At 36.5% G+C, this 19,461-nt stretch overlaps 1 protein-coding gene across 1 annotated transcript in view; it reads right to left on the reverse strand.

Annotated features, from left to right (window-relative positions):
• Positions 1 to 19,461, reverse strand: part of ANO2 (anoctamin 2) — a gene marked incomplete at both ends in the record, with an annotated part of 184,700 nt that overhangs the window by 106,008 nt on the left and 59,231 nt on the right. The window contains 3 exons of the mRNA XM_084296494.1: positions 11,298 to 11,380; positions 15,190 to 15,350; positions 18,206 to 18,340. Coding sequence (XP_084152620.1) covers positions 11,298 to 11,380; positions 15,190 to 15,350; positions 18,206 to 18,340 — 379 coding nt within the window. The remainder of the gene's footprint in view (positions 1 to 11,297; positions 11,381 to 15,189; positions 15,351 to 18,205; positions 18,341 to 19,461) is intronic.

The following is a 19,461-nucleotide window of genomic DNA, read 5'->3' on the forward strand; positions in this document are numbered from 1 at the left end:
CAAATAAAATGTTAAAAAAAAAAAAAAAAACTGTTTCTTATGGTTATGACATAGTGGGGTGGTAAGGGGAAGTCTGAGGAAGAGATTATCTTTTAGACCGAAAAAAAACGTTTAGACTAATTTAGTAGTGGGATGTTCATCCAAGGAAAAGTACTTTTATATCTCAGCATGTGTGAATGTATCAATGGTAGTTGCTCACAGCCTTTTTAGACCAGATTATTAGCCCAATAAAATCATTTATTTAAATAATAATAATAATAATAACATGCTTGAATAAGTCATTTAACATTATCGTAATTTTGAAGATGTTGAAAAATAAAAGACAGTACAAGCACATAGGAACTCAGCTATCAAAGATGTTTAAAAGTAACACAAAACTGAAGCAGTCAAAAACAAACAAACAAAAAAAAGTACGCTTAAGACATATTATAGAAATATATATTGCCTTATAGACAGATAGGTGGATAAATAGATTGACAGAATGCATTTGATTGCTCCTGTAAAGCAGCACCAGTAGTGCTTTGGAGGATTACTTGCAAAACTAAATTTTGAAATGTACCGAGATTTTTAAGTGCTCTTAAGCTAGAACCAAACAACAAAATGTTGCCATTGCAATACCAAGGTATTACACAGTGTGTGAAACCATAACAGGAAATAGCATCACTATTTTTGTTCAGTATTCATTTTGATTCAAATCAAATTTAAATACTCCTATATCTGTAACTAGAATTTTAAGTGTGAAGCCAGATGCCCCTTGAACAGTATCGAAACTGTTGCTTTAAATCATTTATTCTATGCCTTAAGAAGTCACCACTGAAACAAATATTGCTGACAATAGTGAAGAAAAAAAAATCTTTAAAGCTGGACATTAGCCTATTAAATTGTGGCATCACCCAACATATCAGTGGAATAATTTCGTGTATAGATCTAACTTAAAAAAAAAAAAAAATCTTAGAAATTTTAAAATGACTAATGACTCTGCATATTACTGTTATGTTTATTGTTTTTACTTGACCTACAGTAGTATCAAGTAGTTGTAGTCATGGACTAGGACCCTATTCTTTTAGCAAATATGTAAGCATAAAAACCCTTCTCCAGAGAAATGTTCTTACAGAATAGATTGTTTCTCCCTTGGGTTACTGTTTTATTTTCATGTCTAATAATGTGTAACAGTGTGAATACTTGGCTGCAGAGACACTCTTTAGGGGAGCATGTTTATGGAAATTTTTCTCTGTCATTATTTAAGACTGTGTGCACTTTGGATGGATTACAGATTTGTAGTTCTTGCAAAGAGCAATACAATAAACAGTGTAAAGTCCTTTAAAAATTGATATAAAATAGCTGTTGCAGTAATCATAACATTATGGTCTAAGGATTAACTATCCTACAAATTAGCAGGGTTAGTAACCAATTGTTACCTCCAACTAGGACAAGTTATTTTTCTTCTAAGCAAAATCAAATTCACGAGACACTGGGCCTTGAACTTGTCATTGGTCCAAGGCACATTACACAGTGATCCCAAGATATTTAAGGGGAAGGTTGAAACAGATCATTCATGAAAGAGGCAAACAATTCGTGGATTCATCGTATTACAACTGGTCAGATGTCATAGATTTTAGATCTATGATTGCATGGGCAACTAGCTGTCAGAGTTGAAAGCTAAACCAAACTTACAACATAATAAGCTAATGGACTAGTGTAAATGTTGTTACCATCACTGTCTTGCCCTTAGCAGAGGCAGGCAAGTATATATGAAGAAAGAACATTTTTAGCATGCCAAATATCTGAGTTTCTATCAGTCTGTACCATATTAATAACAATGCCTCATAAATAGCCCAGTTTTTCTGCCACACCTGAAACTCTGCTCCAGGTAATATCAGACTAGATTCTTGTTTACAAAACAGTATTTTCAATTGGCCAATTATGATGTTTGTGGAATTTTCATTTCCCTGGAGTATACTGCCTTTCATCCTCCTCCCTTTCATCCTTTCATCCTGTGCATCTGGAAGCCATGACTTACAGGCAACTCGATTTATGAGATAAAAGCAATATGGCTCTATAGAGAATATAAAGAACTATTTCTAAAATAACCTAAATCATATACATTAGACACATGCTAACAAAAACTTTAAAATATCCAGAATTGAATGGTTCTAGAAAGTGACCAACCTCACCATTTCTCTCTAACCACTGCAATTCCAAACCTTTGTGAACTTTTCAGGTTGAACCATGATCCAGATTAAAGCATTGGCTCATATCTAATGTGAAGAAATACAGATACTATAGCTAATCATAGAGTCATAGAACTATAGAATGGCTTGGGTTGGAAGGGACCTTAAAGATCATATTGTTCCAACCTCTCTGCCATAGGCAGGGATGCCACCCACTAGATCAGGTTGGTCAAGGCCCCATCCAACCTGGCTTTGAGCACCTCCAGGGATGGGGAATCCACAGCTTCTCTGGGCAATCTGTTCCAGTGCCTCACTACCCTTATAGTGAAGAATTTTGTCCTGATGGATCTAAGTCCATCCTCTTTTAGTTTAAGACTATTCCTCCTTGTCCTATCATTATCTACCCAAGTAAACAGTTGCACTCCATCTTTTATAAAAGACTCCTTTAAGTACTGAAAGGCCACAGTGAGGTTTCCCCAGAGCCTTCTCTTCTCCAGGCTGAACAGCCCCAGCTCTCTAAGCCTTTCTTCTTAGGAGAGGTGCTCCAGCCCCTCGATCATCTTTGCAGCCCTCCTCTGGATTCACTCTAACAGGTCCACATCTTTCTTGTACTGGGGGCCTCAACTCTGGATGCAGTACTGCAAGTGGGGCCTCACAAGGGCAGAGCAGAGGGGGACAATCACTTCCCTCAATGGGCTGGTCATGCCTCTTTTGATGTAGCCCAGGAAGCTATTGGCCAGAAGGGCCCCAGAAGGGCCCCAGAAGGGCTGAAAGTGCACACTGCTGGCTCATGTCAAGCTTTTCGTCCACCAGAACCCACGAGTCTCTCTTTGCAGGACTGCAGTCAATTCAAATTCTACCAGGATCTAAACTAGAAATCTATCTTTGACCATTTTTTCAATCTTTTTTTTTTTTTTTCAACTTTACTATTACCTCTTGTTTTTATTTTCTATAAATACCTTAATGACTGGATTAACAGTCAGGAATATTCATGAGAACAACTTATTTGAAGCAAACATAAATGTTGGATTTATAGTCAACAAGTTATAGCTATGACCAAGTTAAATACTTCTTCCACACACACCTGTAGCTAACTTTCATCACCACACAATTACCTGATCACTAGCATGAATCTTGGAGGACAAGCAAGACTGCACTATGGGGCAGTGCATGATAGTAATATGATAGTTGTGTGGAGTAAATTTAGCTTAAGTTGATAGGCAACTGCAACCTGTAGAAGTTGCTTGATACAGGTGAGCTACTTTAATGTATCATCATTGCTAAAATATGAGCCTAACTCACATATTCTTCCCTCCCCCTGCCCAATGTCCTTATTATACTCCTTTGAAAACATAAGCAATTAACTGTTCCACAAACACTTTCTACTTTATTTCTGGAATTACTTTCCTACAGCTGTAGTCAGTCACAGATGAGACAGCAAAATTAGAGACATGAAAGTGAGGATGCCATTTCTACTTACTGATAGCAGTGTACTATTGAGGCCTTTTAGGCAGTTTCATGCCATGAGTTTAGATCTTCCAAAAAATGACTGAAGAAAATAACTTGGGTGATAAAATAATAATAACAATAGTAAAGACAAAGAAAACAAAGAAAAACAAAACCTAGCCTTTTCGTTTTCTTAATTGAGGTAAATACATCCATCCTAGTCAGCTCAGAAAAACAAGAAAAAAAAAGAAAAAATTAAAAAAAAAAAAAAGAAGAAGAAGGATTTTAGAAGAGAGAATCACATCTCCAACTGAAGGGAGAGGAAGATATTTGATATTCATCTAGAAGCTAGGCCACACACCTGAATTCAGCCACCTGAATCTATATTTTGCATGTATATTTCTTTTATGTCGAATGAAACCAGTTCCCCTTGTTCTATGGAAGGCCCAATGGAATTGGACTAGTTGTCAGACAGCTTTGAAAATCTCATTTCAAGACTTTGAAATGCATTTCTTAATGCACACATATTTTAAAATGCTGTGGTAATCTAAATTAATCATAATCTAAATTAGTGAGAATCCATTATTGTGTGAGGAATTGTTAATGGACTAGGTACAGATCACAAGTTTTTTCACACAAACCTACACATAAAAATGTCAAAACCCTTCTACACTGCAGTGTAGAATGGAAGCAGGAAGGTGAGATCTAAAAAGCCAGTGCTGTTTTACTGATTTAAAGTCAAAATACAAGTTTAGAAAAAGTGTTTATGTTTCCTAAATATTAATTATAGACACGCTATATGTTTTTGAAAGTAATGATAAAGCAAGATTATTCAAAATTTTATTAACAAAAAAAGTCTCATACAACATAACTGCATATTCCATAAAGGTGAAATGGATGAAAGTTTTTATAGGCATGATATTTGCAATGACATTGCACTACTCACAAGTGCCCATATGCATGTGAAAATGAGGGAAACTGAACAAAATAAAAAAGCCTAAAGCAAAACTAAGTAACTGAAATCAATTCTGTCATTCAAAATGTTATAAGTTCTGAAACTCTGCATTCATTTTAAACACATAAGTGATTGGCAATTTTGGCTGTCATTAAACAATATCACAAAGTATTGTTCTTCAATTCTTATAGCCTTTCCAAAGTTCAAGCACACTTTCACAAGAGATGCCCACAAGAGATGCCCACAAGACATGGGCAGGAAGAAACCAACTGAGATTTAATAAGAGCAAGTGCTGCACCTGGGAAGGAACAACCCAAAGTATCAGTACAGGCTGGGGGACGACCTGCTGGAGAGGAGCTCTTAGGAGAAGGACCTGGGGGTCCTGGTGGACGACAGGTTGACCATGAGCCAGCACTGTGCCCTTGTGGCCAAGAGGGCTAATGGGATCCTGGTGTGCATTAAAAGGAGCATGGCCAGCAGGTCAAGGGAGGTGATCCTCCCCCTCTACTCTGCCCTGGTCAGGCCTCACCTGGAGTACTGTGTCCAGTTCTGGGCTCCCCGGTACAAGAAAGACAGGGATCTCCTGGAAAGAGTCCAGCAGAGGGCCTCAAAGATGATATGGGGCCTGGAGCATCTTCCCTATGGAGAAAGGCTAAGAGACCTGGATCTGTTCAGCCTGGAGAAGAGAAGACTGAGAGGGGATCTCCTCAGTGTATATAAATATCTGAGGGGTGGGGGTCAGAAGGATGTAGCCAACCTCTTCTCAGTGGTTTGTGAGAATAGGACAAGGGGCAATGGCTGCAAGTTAGAGCACAGGAAGTTCCGCACTGACGTGCGAAAGAACTTCTTCATGGTGAGGGTGACGGAGCATTGGAACAGGCTGCCTAGGGAGGTTGTGGAGTCTCCTTCTCTGGAGATATTCAAGGCCTGTCTGGATGCCTACCTGGGCAGCCTGCTCTGAGGAACCTGCTTTGGCAGGGGGGTTGGAACCAATGATCTTTTGAGGTCCCTTCCAACCCCTACAGTTCTGTGATTCTGTGATTCTGTGATTCTGTGATTCTGTGATTTCAGGAATAACTTTCATGGGGTTTAGTACTTTGTGCAGATTGAGAAGAGTCACTTTCCTTCCATCTTATTTTTGTCTGGGTTATTCTTTCTGTGTCGATGACTTTTCATGGGAAAATCATGGAATAAGTAACAATAATCTAGCAATAGAAGGCTTTACAAAAGAATAAATGACATTTAGACATGACAATGACATTTTTCTAGTTCTTTGAAACAAGAGTTTCTTCATACATTTCCACAAAATCTACATATGCAGCTGGGGTTAAAAAAATTGAAGCCTCCACTCTTACATAAGGATTAGAGTAAATTTAAAACTTAAAATGCATTTTAAGCTTAAAGCAAAAAAAGCTCATCCCCTTACAAATAAAAAGTACTTTTCCAGGAAGGAAAAAAAAAAAAAAAAAAAAAAACATAGTAATGTGGTGCTGATTTTGCTGGAGCATCCACTTCAGAGAGGACTGGACTCTAATTACCCTGTTAACCCCAATAGTAGATTAATCTTGAAAGCTGCCACTGTGGCTAATTTATCTAACACTGGATCAGCCCAAGGCATCTTCATCACACATTTTTTTGTTAAGAAAATTTTGAATAATCTTGCTTTATTCATTACTTTCAAAAACATATAGCATGTCTATAATTAATATTTAGGAAACATAAACACTTTTTCTAAACTTGTATTTTGACTTTAAATCAGTAAAACAGCACTGGCTTTTTAGATCTCACCTTCCTGTTTCCATTCTACTCTGCAGTTGCAACTGATCATCAGGTGCAACAGAGCAGGACAGAGTGGAGGAACAATGGGGCTGAGAAAAATAAATGATGGTGTCTGAGAGATACCATTGCATGAGGATAAAATGGGGAGGGGGAGAACCATGGCTTTGGGAGACCTGAAAATTGCAGTAAGAACTTGTGAGACTCTGAGAGTGGAGAAGGTCCACTCTACACCTCCTCATATCCATCTCCCTCAGAACACACATTCCCTTGCAGTACAAGATCCGCTACCCTCATTCCACATCCTTCTTCCACAAAGCCACCTGCCTCTGATGCTTACCTAATCTACAAGAAGCACATTGCTAACAAACCCTGATAACCCACATTTACCTTCTGTGTCATTGTGAAAGAGGAGAAGAGGAAGGAAAGGCATAGAAATGGTCCCTATTATTAAAGGCAGGTATAGTCAGTGCTGGATTAAGATACAGGATGCAGTAGGTCAAGACAGAGAACTATTGGAAAGTAGGATTTTCCTGCCTGTCACACCTTTCCTCTAGCAGTAGTTCTTATTTTCTATTACATATTTTATGACCATACCCTGATCAACAATGAGTGTAGGTCTTCCAACCCCATTCCAGCTGCTGCTCCACTGGTTCCTACTCCAAGCAACTGCCTACCTTTGCACTTACACAGGGAAAGGTGGACATGATAGCCTCCTCTCCGAACTCAGGAGACCACAGGAAGAAAGAATGTATGCCACCCTTAGTGACCCAGCCTTTGAGTGGCCCATCATAACATCCTGAGGATTCAAGTCCACCTATATAAAAGCAAAGATCTTTGAGGGTTCTAGACAAGACAGTTCTGGAAAGAACACAGGAATTCATTAAAACAGAAAATTAATAAAAGAAATGAGAACATGTTGGTATGTCTGTTAGAAGAGAAACAAAAGAGGAAAATGAACTAGAGTTCCAGCATACTGTGGCACTTCTATGGATCAACAGTCTTGGAATTTAAAAATATATATATATAATCATATATCTTTACTAACTTCTTTGCAAACAAAGGAGATATCACCTGCTTTGTTTCTTCTAGTTTACAAATTAAAAGATGTTTAAAGTGTGTCTTCATACATAATTTTTCAATGGTGCAACAGCTGGTACTAAATACTTTCCTCTCAGTCCTGAGGGATAACATCAGTTTTTCAACATTCCTTCCCCAACTGTTCTATTAAAACTCTCAGCCTTCTAAGCATAACACTATTAAATCTAATGTTGAAGGAACTTGTCCAGAAGATCAGGGCTGGTGTGATTATTTTAGCATCATTAAATAATCAGTGTTAACAGCAATTTAATGAAGATGGCAGAGGAATCACTGGGAGGAGTGACAAATCCCCAAAAAAAGAAAATAATATAAAGAGACCAAAAAGACTTGGAAACAGGGGCCCAACAGGAAAATCAGAATAGGAACAGGAAAAATGTGAGATAATACATCTGGAGAAAGTAACCCAAAACATAGGTCTCATTGGTACAAGAAACTTGAGAAGTAGTGAGGATGAAAGGAGAGATTTGAGACAATACAAAATATTGTAGCTACTCATTTCCCCCTAACTATCACTTACCATTTTTCCCAGGGGGGCAATATTGTGAATACACAGCTATTGTATTAGAGTCTGTGTTTCACTCTCCTTTTAAGCAAACAAAAATGCCTTATACTGCCTGTTTTACTAGACAGTATTAGAAGTTCAGAAAAGGAGTTTGCTCCTATAACTTGCAAGGTGGAAGACGAGCTTAAAACATCAAATCAATCAGGTCATCAAAAACTATGAAAATTTAGTAGAGAAGATGAAGTTAACCCATGATCCAGTAACAAGAAGAAAACGTATTTAATGTCAGCAAGACTACTTGTTAATTAATTCTCTTCTACCTTCCTTATTACCTTAACTCGACCCCATGATAATCCACAGTGTATCTTAAAGTTTTTCATAAGGGTTCAATAAAAACTTTTAAAGAGTCATTAAAAAGCAAGAGGAAATAGACAAGGAAACTGGAGTTCACAAAAAGAGAGAGAGCATTTGACAGAACACAGGTTTTAAACTTAAAATTGTAATTTATCAGACATATTTCTAACAAAAACAGACACCTAAGTTCCTAGCTGTACTGAAACAGTGTAATATCATGACTATTTGAACAACAATAAGGCCTTCAGTCATTGGCATTTCAGTTAGTGTGGACTTTGTTGTCTGACATTCATTTTTCCAAGCTCTGCACCAGATTGTAAGATTTCATCTATTATAATTGCCTTTCCATTCTGGTTTTACACGTGACTTTTGGTAAAATCTGTTCCACCTAAAACAGGAACATACTGGGTTCTAGAAATACAATTTCTGAAGATTCATGGGAAGCCAGTAGTTTCAACTCCCTACATCATTAATTAGAGTTCTTCAGTATTTCTTCACTCTTTCTTTCACAACTAAAAGAGAGTATAGTCATACCTCTTTCCCTGCTTCATTGATGGCTATATCCCTTATTACACAAACTGGGGAAAAAAAAAAAAAAAAAGGCAGAACCTGTTTGATTGGATTACACAAACACATATCTATGGCGTGACATGCTGAGCACTTCTTTATGATATTTCCAAGGTTTTGTCTGTTTTCATGGTTCTAGTCTTCTTGTTTATTTCTTTTCTTTCCCTCTCCTACTTAGTTATCAGTCATTCAATTACTTTTCAGGCCAATTATCTATTTTACAGTCTAGTACCCAATGCTACCTATTATTTCTGTGGATTTGAGATATAGACACAACAGGCTCTAAGCCTGTACAGCTGCCAGCTGCAAATATGCATCCAAGCCTCAGGGAGTCTGCTTTCTCAGACTGCTGTTGCCAAGATATTTACAAATAACTGCACTAAATTAATCTTTCGTGTGACTCTTTTGAATACAAGACTTGGCCCAGTGTATTTAGAGAAAGTAATTTTACTGATTTTTTTTTGTAATCAAGAGTCCACAAATTTACACTGTACACATCTATTTCAATATAATTTTCATGATATACTTATCAGCTCTTCAACTTTTTTGCTCTATTAAGTGATCTTAAGTGTTCCACTGCTACTTCCCTCTAGTCTAACCTGATCAGAGACAATTTTCCATTTTCCAGAATGATATTCAGCAACTGTAAAGGCTTCACTACCTGAAATGATTATCACACTGATGAAAAACAATGCCAATATCTGTCTTAAGGGGAAATTTATCCACATTTTCATGAGTCTACCAGATAAAAGGTGAACAAAACCTGATAAAACCTGCTGAAGTACCAAGAGGTGGCAAGATAATATTATGCAGCACTTTTAGTTTAAGTATGATGTCAGTTCAAGTAATGTGCATTTTGAGCATTACTTTTCACAAAAGAGCTAAATCAGACAGAAAGTGTCCAGAAGGGACAGAACAACAAAAAATACATCTAGAATATAAGATTTAAGAAAAAAGACTGAAAGACCAGAGAGGCCAGTTCATCTAAAAAACTAGAGTGGATGGAGAAATATGATAGTAAGTTGAATTTTGCTGAAAAACAGATTGGGTAGTCTCCTCCCTTTATCTTTGAATGAAAGAACAAGAGAAAACAAACATTTAGCAATGACGAAAGTTAGACATTAGGAAAAGCTTATTATCAGTATGAATAGAATTTCTATCAGTAGTATTAGAATAGATTGCCTAGGGAGGAAGTGAAACATTCACTGATGGATTTCTTTAAGAAAAAATTAGACAAACATCTTTTCATAATGACTTAAGAAGAGTTGATCCTACTGTGCACAAGGGAAGGCCCCTCAAGGTCCATTCCAGCCTTATTTTTATGATTCTACATTCCTAATTCTTCAGCTTGTGCTGAGATGCGTCTGGTACTCCCTCACTTGTCATAAACAAAGGATTCTTGTTGATCCCATAGTTCCTGTACACAAACCTTTAACACTTCAGAGCTCTTCATCACAGGACCTCACAAATCTGTAGATCCATTTTGCAAATACTGAGCAAAACCTTACGATTTTTTACTACAAATTATTAACTTGAAATGTACTACAATCTGCAGGGTTCATCAAGAATACTGCAGAACTGAAAAAAATTTGTTCTCCTTCTTCTTCTGTGATTCTTCTCAGTTTATACTGCAATCAGTACAATCTTGCCATACTCTGAGCTAGCAGTATTACATTCCACACAGGGCAAGCAGCAAATTTTGTTGTGTTGATGCACTCAGTTTTATCATACCTTAAAAACTGTGAGTACTGGTTTATACTATGAGCATTATCCACTTCATCAATGGATAGACAGTAGTGAAAACTTTGAGGCCAAATGCAAAATAAGGCAGGTGGTAGTTACTTAATCAAGTGAAGGAATACTTTGGAGGTCCCCATTATGTTAAAGACAATGCTAAAGCTGCATTTTGGGACAGTGATGGAAGAAAAAGAATACTGGGCTCTACTGTCTGGTTTGTGTTATTTTTTAGTTTTATCAAATAATTATCATCTGAGGAATAGACAAAAGTGGAATAATATCATCATCGTGCTACAGCATGAGGTTCATGACTTCGTCTTAGTTTTGTTCTCATTTATTCACACTCTACATTCTGTTTGAGGTATTACCATCATTTAATGATTCCATTCTGTGCACTGGCATATAGGCATTTTCAGCAAAGAATGACTTGCTGGCATCTCATAATTCTTTTCAATATTAATTGGTAAAATTAGAGTGCTGGGATGTGCGTAATGATTTCCAAAAGGATACATTGGTACTCAAAACTGTATTAGTTATGGTCTTAAGTAAATAAATAAATAAATAAATAAAAACAAAGCTATGAATTGTATCAGACAGGAGAACACACATGAGAAATATAATTATCAGTGCATATCTTCGGATTTAGAATAATTTATACAGTAAATTAGCACAGGGAGAAGAAACTTACTTCTTCTTCCTCCAGTCCAGTTAGATCCCAGAAGTAACTCAGTCTCATCTGTAAACGCTTCCACTGTTCAAGAAACATAGTAGCTTTAAAAATAAAAATAAAAAATAAAAAATAAAATTATAAATCCAATGGACTATTGTGAATGTTTGTGTTACTTGTAAGCACCATCAGCTATTTGAATCCTTTTATGCTAGTTTCATTATAAATACATGCTAAGAAACAGCCAACAACCTAATTATAAAGAAAGAACGTAGGAAGAGCATGGAAACAGTAATTACTGTCTCTTTACAAACAAAATACGAAAAGAGGCAAAATAGATTGCCCGAAACCACTGGAAAGTTCTTGTCAGGGACTGGAACTGAACCCTAATCTGCTGATATCCACCCCAAAAATGTTGTCTCTCTTAATTTACCATAAGTCATTCTATAACTCATGATTACAAATCATATAATAAAACAAAATCTAGGTCTAAATATTAGTATTTAACACCTTAATTAGCCAAAGTGAGTTGCTTGTTTTAGTGTTTCTAATCAGTTGGAAACGTGAAGAAAGTAGGTGTAGCCTGCTCTTGAAATTTGTAGAACATAATGTTATTTTGAAATATATTATAGGGGGACAGTTGAATGGTTTTGCGCTGCAAAAACAGTGATTTTGCCCTAAGGGATTGGCCAGCGGTTCAGTCTCCTTCTTTTCATTTTACATTAATATGAAGGAACGGATGTTGTACTGTTGTCTTGTATTTACAGTCTCCTGACCTTCCTCTCATAATTGCTGTTTCCTCTAGATAGCTCTTTGCCTAGCACCTCATGGTTTATGGACTTTTGGATCTATTAGAAATAACACTTCTTACTCTTGACTTGTGGACACCTATTTTCAGAAAACTATTCCAGTCTTATACCAGTATATATGAAATAATATATGTATATATATCAATTAAGCTATACCCATAAACAACTGTGAGCACTGTTTTCTATTTTCTTATGCTCCATTTCACCTTTTCAGTTGGTGTAAATGGGATTGTGAAAATGGTTGTTTGATCACAGACATATTTTCATCACTTTGAATATATTGTAGATAATTCCACAAGATACAGAACAGTGAAGAATCAGATCCAGCTTCCTTCAACTGCATGTACACTTGATATAAGCTACATGATAACGCCGGGAAGAGTTATAGTGCTATTAAAACAATCTGCCTCTTGCTAGAGAGCATCTATTCCCATAGTTAACTGTGAGCAAATATTTTCTGCACTGGCATCTCCCCATTATTTAAGAAATAAATACCATTTAAACATGGGACTGGCAGTACATTGGAAGTAAATCGAGACATTCAGCAATTAGGTTGTTACCTTTGCTCCTTCCTTACAGAAGAGATAACATTCAAAAGCTATATTTAGAATGTTTTGAAAACTCAAGGGTTTTAAGATATCCTAAATACAAAAACATTTGGTTATTTTATAGAGTGCTATTACTCATTTGATTTTTTCCAATTTCTCAAAAAGACATTTCCATTTTTAGATTTATAAAAACTAATTTGGCTAGATACATAACCAGTACACAGTGTAATAGCATTTCTGAAATCAGGAAATTTGCACTGACTTATACCAGCAGGAAAAACAGCTCCATTATATTCAACTGTCCTTCCCATAAACACATCTGACAGAGGAAAATCAGCATCCCAGAACACCGATGAAATTATTATCAGTTATTTGGCATGACTTTGGCATAGTTATTTGGCATGACTCTGTATTTTGTTAATATGTTCATTTGCTAATAGAATTGCTAGAATCACAATGATAATTTATAAGGTGTCAAGATCAGGTAGAAAAAGCATGATTCCTCTCAACAAACTGGCCATAGTAAGTCATCTGCTTTCTCAGAATGGCAGAAAGCAAGAGAGATGAAAGATTTCTTGTGTCCAGCATCATCACAAAATGAAGCCAGCTCAAATTACCTTACTTTGCTCTTTTAAGTATCCAACTGTAAGTCATAAGACATGCCAATTTCCACTTTACTGTGCTATTTCTGACAAAAAAGTATAAAAGCAACATTTATTCAAGATAACGTGAAACAAGTTGATTAGGTGTGTGAATGAGGTGTCATTCATTAGAATAAGATCTAGATATAACCACTACACTAAGGAAGCAAATTTAGATGTACTCTAATACTTAATAGGCAAGCTGGACAAAGTTAGTAAAGGATACTGATTTCACTATTTCACTTCGCTGTTCTTTATATATGATGGGCTATATTTTCTTGTGCTGGCAAGCTCAGTTATCATGGTCCCTAAAACAGACTTTTCAAATCTGTGTGAAAGACTGTTTTTATGAGACTACAGCTCAGAAATAATTTTAGTATTCTTAAATGCTTTAAAATATATACATAAATAAACAAACAGTGTACATGGATGTTTTTGTTCCTTTCTGTTTCTTTAGATTCTACTAATCTTAGTGCAAGGATATATTAACAATATCAAGGATATATGAATTTTGTTTTGCATATTGTATTGTTGACATAAGTATAATTGTTTTGGATGAAGCTGGATGAAAATACTTATTGGTATGGATGCAAGTTTACAGTAAAGATTTGGTGTTGGGAAAATGCTATTCAGTTATGTATAAATGAATTGTTCAGTTAAGTATAAATTAATTGTGTACACAAGATGCCCAAACAGCTACACTGAAACTTGGACAAATCAGTGCATCACAAGCTGCATGACAGCAGGTAAAGTGTGGCCCTTTATTTGCCAATCTACTCTGCAATTGGTAGCAATCTGAAGTAGGAAAATAAGACATTGAGAGAGTCTGTGAATTCATCATTTTTTGCCTTTTCACTGAGTCAAAGTAGTTGCTGAATAATTTCCAGGAAGTGGTAAACAAAAACTTATTCTCTACATTATCTGTTCTGTATGCAAATTCCTAAAAATAACTATGCTATCCATACCCAACACCAAACTGTCACTCTTTTCTAAAACAAGCTGTGAAATTTAAATAGGATTGCAGTGTAAACCAGATTGCTGAGAGATGTCTATAGTATAATAATACACTTATTTCATTTCGTATTAAGAATGAAAATTTCCATTTGTAAGCAATGAACAGGGAAATCAAAAATCATTTTACAGTAGCAATCACACCTGTAACTTTCACAATAAACAACATCTAGAGTGAATGAGGACATAGCACCAGCTATGAGACATGTAAGAACATTTTCAGGGCTGAGGTGAGGTCAGAAACAGTAAGAACAATACTAAAATGCGTTCATTAGTGTTTATGAAGTGTTTTGAGATCCTCATTGAGGTAGGGTATTCTTGCCATTAAAGAAAACCAAGCTTGTCTAAACAGAATACCCTAAAAGACTACTACTACTACTAATAATAATAATAATAATAATTAATAATAATAATAAATATTGCCATTGTTCTCAGAATCATGTAAAGTTTTGATTAATTTAAGTGACTAAGTGGCCCCACATGGAAGTTGTAAAACAGACTGCTGTACCATACCAAACCCCAAACAAATTCCAGCCTCCAAATGCAGAAGGGGTTAAAAGGACTTGCCACTTCAATAGGAAATGAGGGAAAACATGACAAGATTAGAAGTGATATTAAACAAGGAAGTAAAGGGAGAAAGGACAGTTTTCTTCCCTGGACTACCCAACTGCTCTCCACTTATTCCAAAGCTTTCTGTTGACAGCAGAAAGCCTTGTAATATTGCTTTCCGCAGTCTCAGCACAGAGAGTAGCCGTCTGAGGCTTGCCAGCTTCATAAAGACATATGCATCACATTCAGTCTATTAATACTCTTATATGTAGGGCTACTACATTTTACTACTATTCATCACAGCTTTCATTTCTACCAACAGTCCAAAAATCAAACTTTGGAAAGACATACTTACCCCAGAGAGCCATGAAGATGGAGAAGAAGACTGTGGCAGGGTTGTCAAATAAGTGGCTAGCTCGAGCTGTAGCACATGCAGAGCTGAGATTCCAGTAATCACAGAACTTGTCACACAGAGGGCACATGGTGAAGGCATTACGTTGGTCACACATTTCTTTACTGTGAATGGTAAGTACATGAGTATTACTACTCAGAAAAGGGGGTATACAGTACTGTTACCAAGCAGCAACTCAGCTGTTAAAAGCTATCTGCAACACATATGGCTTGCAGTTACAGGGAAAAGAAGCCTATCAGCTATGAGAACTCTTTGAGAAACATTGCGAAGTGCTGGAACATTAAAATACCCATAGGCACCTTACCAACAGAAAAGTAATGCAAAACAGCAATCAATTTAATCAATCAATCTACACTGTATTAGTGAATTTGTGAAGACTGCATCACTAAAGATTGAGGTTAACCATACTAAAAGAAGATAATTAAACACAATCAAAGTGGAATTTGCCATTTCTACATTCAGTTACAGGATTCGGTAAAGATCAGATTAAAATGCATGAAAAAGAATTCTGAAGTGGCTGCAAAGGAAATCCTACAGTATAAAATCTGATATGCCCTTGACGAAATACACATTTTTAATATGACAGCACAAAAATCCATGTGAAATACCATAATGTTTTGTGCATTGCAACTGGCCAAGTACCTTCATAAAAGCCAGATCCAGCACCCAGGCATGTTAGTTGTTCTGTGTCATAGACGGATTAAATCTGCAACACCTTTGCAAGGAAGACATGCTAAGTTTTAACATAAACTGACATACACACACTGAATTTAAAAGACACCATCCAAGAGTCTCATTCTTAGTAAAAATATTATATCTCACTTTTGTTTTGAGATTCATCTGTACTCTGCATTTTATTGTATGGGATATTTTTAAAGCAATGGTGTTTACCCATGATAGGGCTTAACACAAATTCTGGTGTTTACCACCATCTGCCACAAGGTTTTGACAGAAGTTCTTCAGGCATGAGCAGTTAGTTATTTTAGGCACACAAATTGATATATTCTAAGGGTATTCAGATACTGTGTGTGTATACATAGTGGATTTAGAAAATGAGATCTTTTTACATTTCAAGATTCTAAAGTTTCCTCCACTGCTGAGTGCAGATGTGGTATTCTTTGACTGAATAACTCCAGGACAGGACTTCCAGGACAGAGTGCTAACCTAATTTTCAAATTAATAATAAATAAATAAATAAATGAAATGAAATGAAAAGCCATAAATCTTGTGAAAACTATAAATCTTACTGCCTTACATATTCAGATGCTAAGCAGTATTTCCTCTCCCTCCTCACTTTGCATTTATGCATTTATGCATTTATCCTCTAGAAAACATGAGATAAAAGACTTTCTTACAGATTTTTAAATCTTTTCTTTAAAGTCATTATTTTAATTCCTAGTCTAATTTGCTATGTATTTAATCAGTATCTAAAAAGCTTTTAAAACTCATTATCACTATCTCTTTAACAAACCAAATCCCACTTGGCACTCCTGAGTATGTTTTAATTTTTTTCATAAGGCTTATACATGAAAGATCTTCATAGCTGCATGGTCTCAGGTGAACTGACCTGTGCTAAGCTCAATTATCCTTGTCAAGAATGTTATCTAAGAAAAAACTTGCAACATTGCTTCATTGATAGCAGGTGTGTTGTGATTATAGTCGTTTCTATATCGGCTGCCATGAAATAGCATTTTTTCTATGACTCCAAATGAAAAAGAGCTACTTAAACTGTAATATCAATGTTTAACATCATTTGAAATGCACACAGCTGTTTCCAGCTATCATACAGTTAACGATCTCTTCTATTTTTAAAAGCAGTAGAGGGTGCTGCAGATACATCTTTCCATAAATCTCTCTTCAGTTTAAATGTTACCACAAACTTTTCTACAGACAAGTACAGCTCATCATAATTCATTCAGACCAAGCTATGAAAACAAATGTTAACTCCTCTGTGTTGTCATTCATCATTTACTTATCAGCAATAATGTTCTACTGTTGAGTGATCTGCTTTAAAAGTCACCAGTTTGAAAGAATGCCAGAACTGCCACAATGAATGTGACCAGCAGTTCCGCTAAGTCAGTACCCTGTCTCTACCAGGAGTCACCCCCAGACAGTACAGAAGCGCCCTTTTTTTCGCTGAGAAGCAGACTTTACTGGGCCAAACTGACAGTTTTCATAGAAACACAAAATATCCTGAGTTGGAAGGGACCCAAAAGGATCAAGTCCAGGTCCTGGATCCACACAGGACTACCTAAAAATCAATCCAAAATCATAGTGTTGTCCAAATGCTTCTTCAGCTCTGGTAGGCTTGGTGCCATGACCACTGCCCTGGGGAGCCTGTTCCAGTGCTCGACCACCCTCTCGGTGAAGAATCTTTTCCTAACACCCATTCTGACCCTCCCCTGTTCCAGCTCCATGATGTTTCCTCAAGTCCTGTCGCTGTTCCCAGAGAGCAGTGCTCAGCACCTGCCCCTCCGCTCCCCTCATGAGGGAGCTGCAGGCCACCATGAGGCCTCCCCTCAGTCTGCTCTGCTCTGGGCTGAACAAACCAAGGGACCTCAGCTGCTCCTCATATGTTTTGCCCTCTAGACCCTTCACCATCTTTGCTGGTCCTCTTTGGACACTCCCTAATAGTTTTATGTCCTTCTTACATTGTGGTGCTCAAAACTGCACACAGTACTCCAGGTGAGGCTGGACCAGACAGAGCAGAGTGAGTTTTGTTATGTAGTATAACTAGTAAAACATCCTAAGGACACACAGTGCATAACATTTTTTGTAATTGCCAAGAAGATGAATTCTGTGGATATCAAACATGCTAAATGTGCTGCATTTTCAAAAGGTTGTGAATACTGCATCACTGCTAATCAGACATGTTAAAAGCAATTATTCTCACTAAGGATTATGACCAGAAAGCAGTCTTATAATTCTCAAGTAGCAAAATATTGATCTCAGTGCTTACCTAGGAATGTCACTCTCTATGGTTATACATCCGTAAAGAAATACAAAAATCCCAACTACTGAAGATGGAATGAGGAATTCTGTGTATAAGCCCAGCCATGCAAAATAAAGTCCTATTTTTTCTCCAAAATACTTTCTGAAAAAGAAGAGGGAAATAAATAAATAAATAAATAAATTTGTCAAGGGGATCATTTTCAAGTGTATTTTGCAGTTTCTTAAAAATTCCTGAAAGTTAAATTGTAATTGTCAAAGATGTGGATGAAAACCCTGAGCATCTTGGAGTCAGTACCATCAAATGAAGTGGGCAATTCAAGCAATTCAAGGCACTCTCTTCCAAGAAGTTAAAGATAGTCCTGCATCATTATAATACGTACTCTAGATCTGCTCAGGAAAGACTGCACCTTTTATATCTCTGAACTGAAATCAGTTAAATATCTCTTGCTTCCATCAAATGTAACAGTGTTTCACCCAAATGTTTAGCAGAAAATGTTAGAAAGGATTTAGTTCTTTAAAAGCTTATCCATATAAGCCATCATTCTTTGCTTCGTAAGTCCTCCTAGATTCAATTGGTGAGAGACATGGAAATGAGATCAATGTGAACATACTGACAACATCCTCTAATATCTTTACAGATGAATAATCTTGAATTTCTGTTAAAGCAGGAAGGCTTACTTGCATACTTAGCGCTGGATTTTTAGAAAGAATAAATATTTTTGACAAATGCGCAGGCTGTACAGCTGGTTTGAAAAAACAGTTTCTGCTCTGAAGAGCAGTTCATTGTAGATGTTGATAAATATGTGTTAGTACTCAGCCCAACATCTTCATGAATCACACTGAAAGAAGTAAACTAAACATAGATGAAACTCATTGATCATTCCAGAGTACTGTTAGGAGTGATTCCAAACGTTACAAAATACCAAAAACTTCAGAGAGCTCAAGAACTCACAAAGAAAAAATAAAAATCATTAAAATGAGACTAAATTTAGATAAAAGGTAACACAGTTTGAAACATATCACAAGCCAGAGAATAAGACAGAAGACTGCTGGACATAAGACAGTTACACATAGAGCACTCAGACCACGTTGTTGCATTATAATATGTCTAATAAAAGAAAGACTCCTCTGAAAGGCTGGGCATAACCCCATTTTGAGATTGACTATGACTTCACTTACACTAAGAAAATTTTACCCAGGCTTAGCACTCCTGATTTAAATTATTCCTAACAGAAAATGGTTAAAATTTGATTTTTGCAGGCC

This window comes from Netta rufina (assembly GCF_964035555.1).
Source record: "Netta rufina genome assembly, chromosome: 1".
NCBI classification, from domain to species: domain Eukaryota; kingdom Metazoa; phylum Chordata; class Aves; order Anseriformes; family Anatidae; genus Netta; species Netta rufina.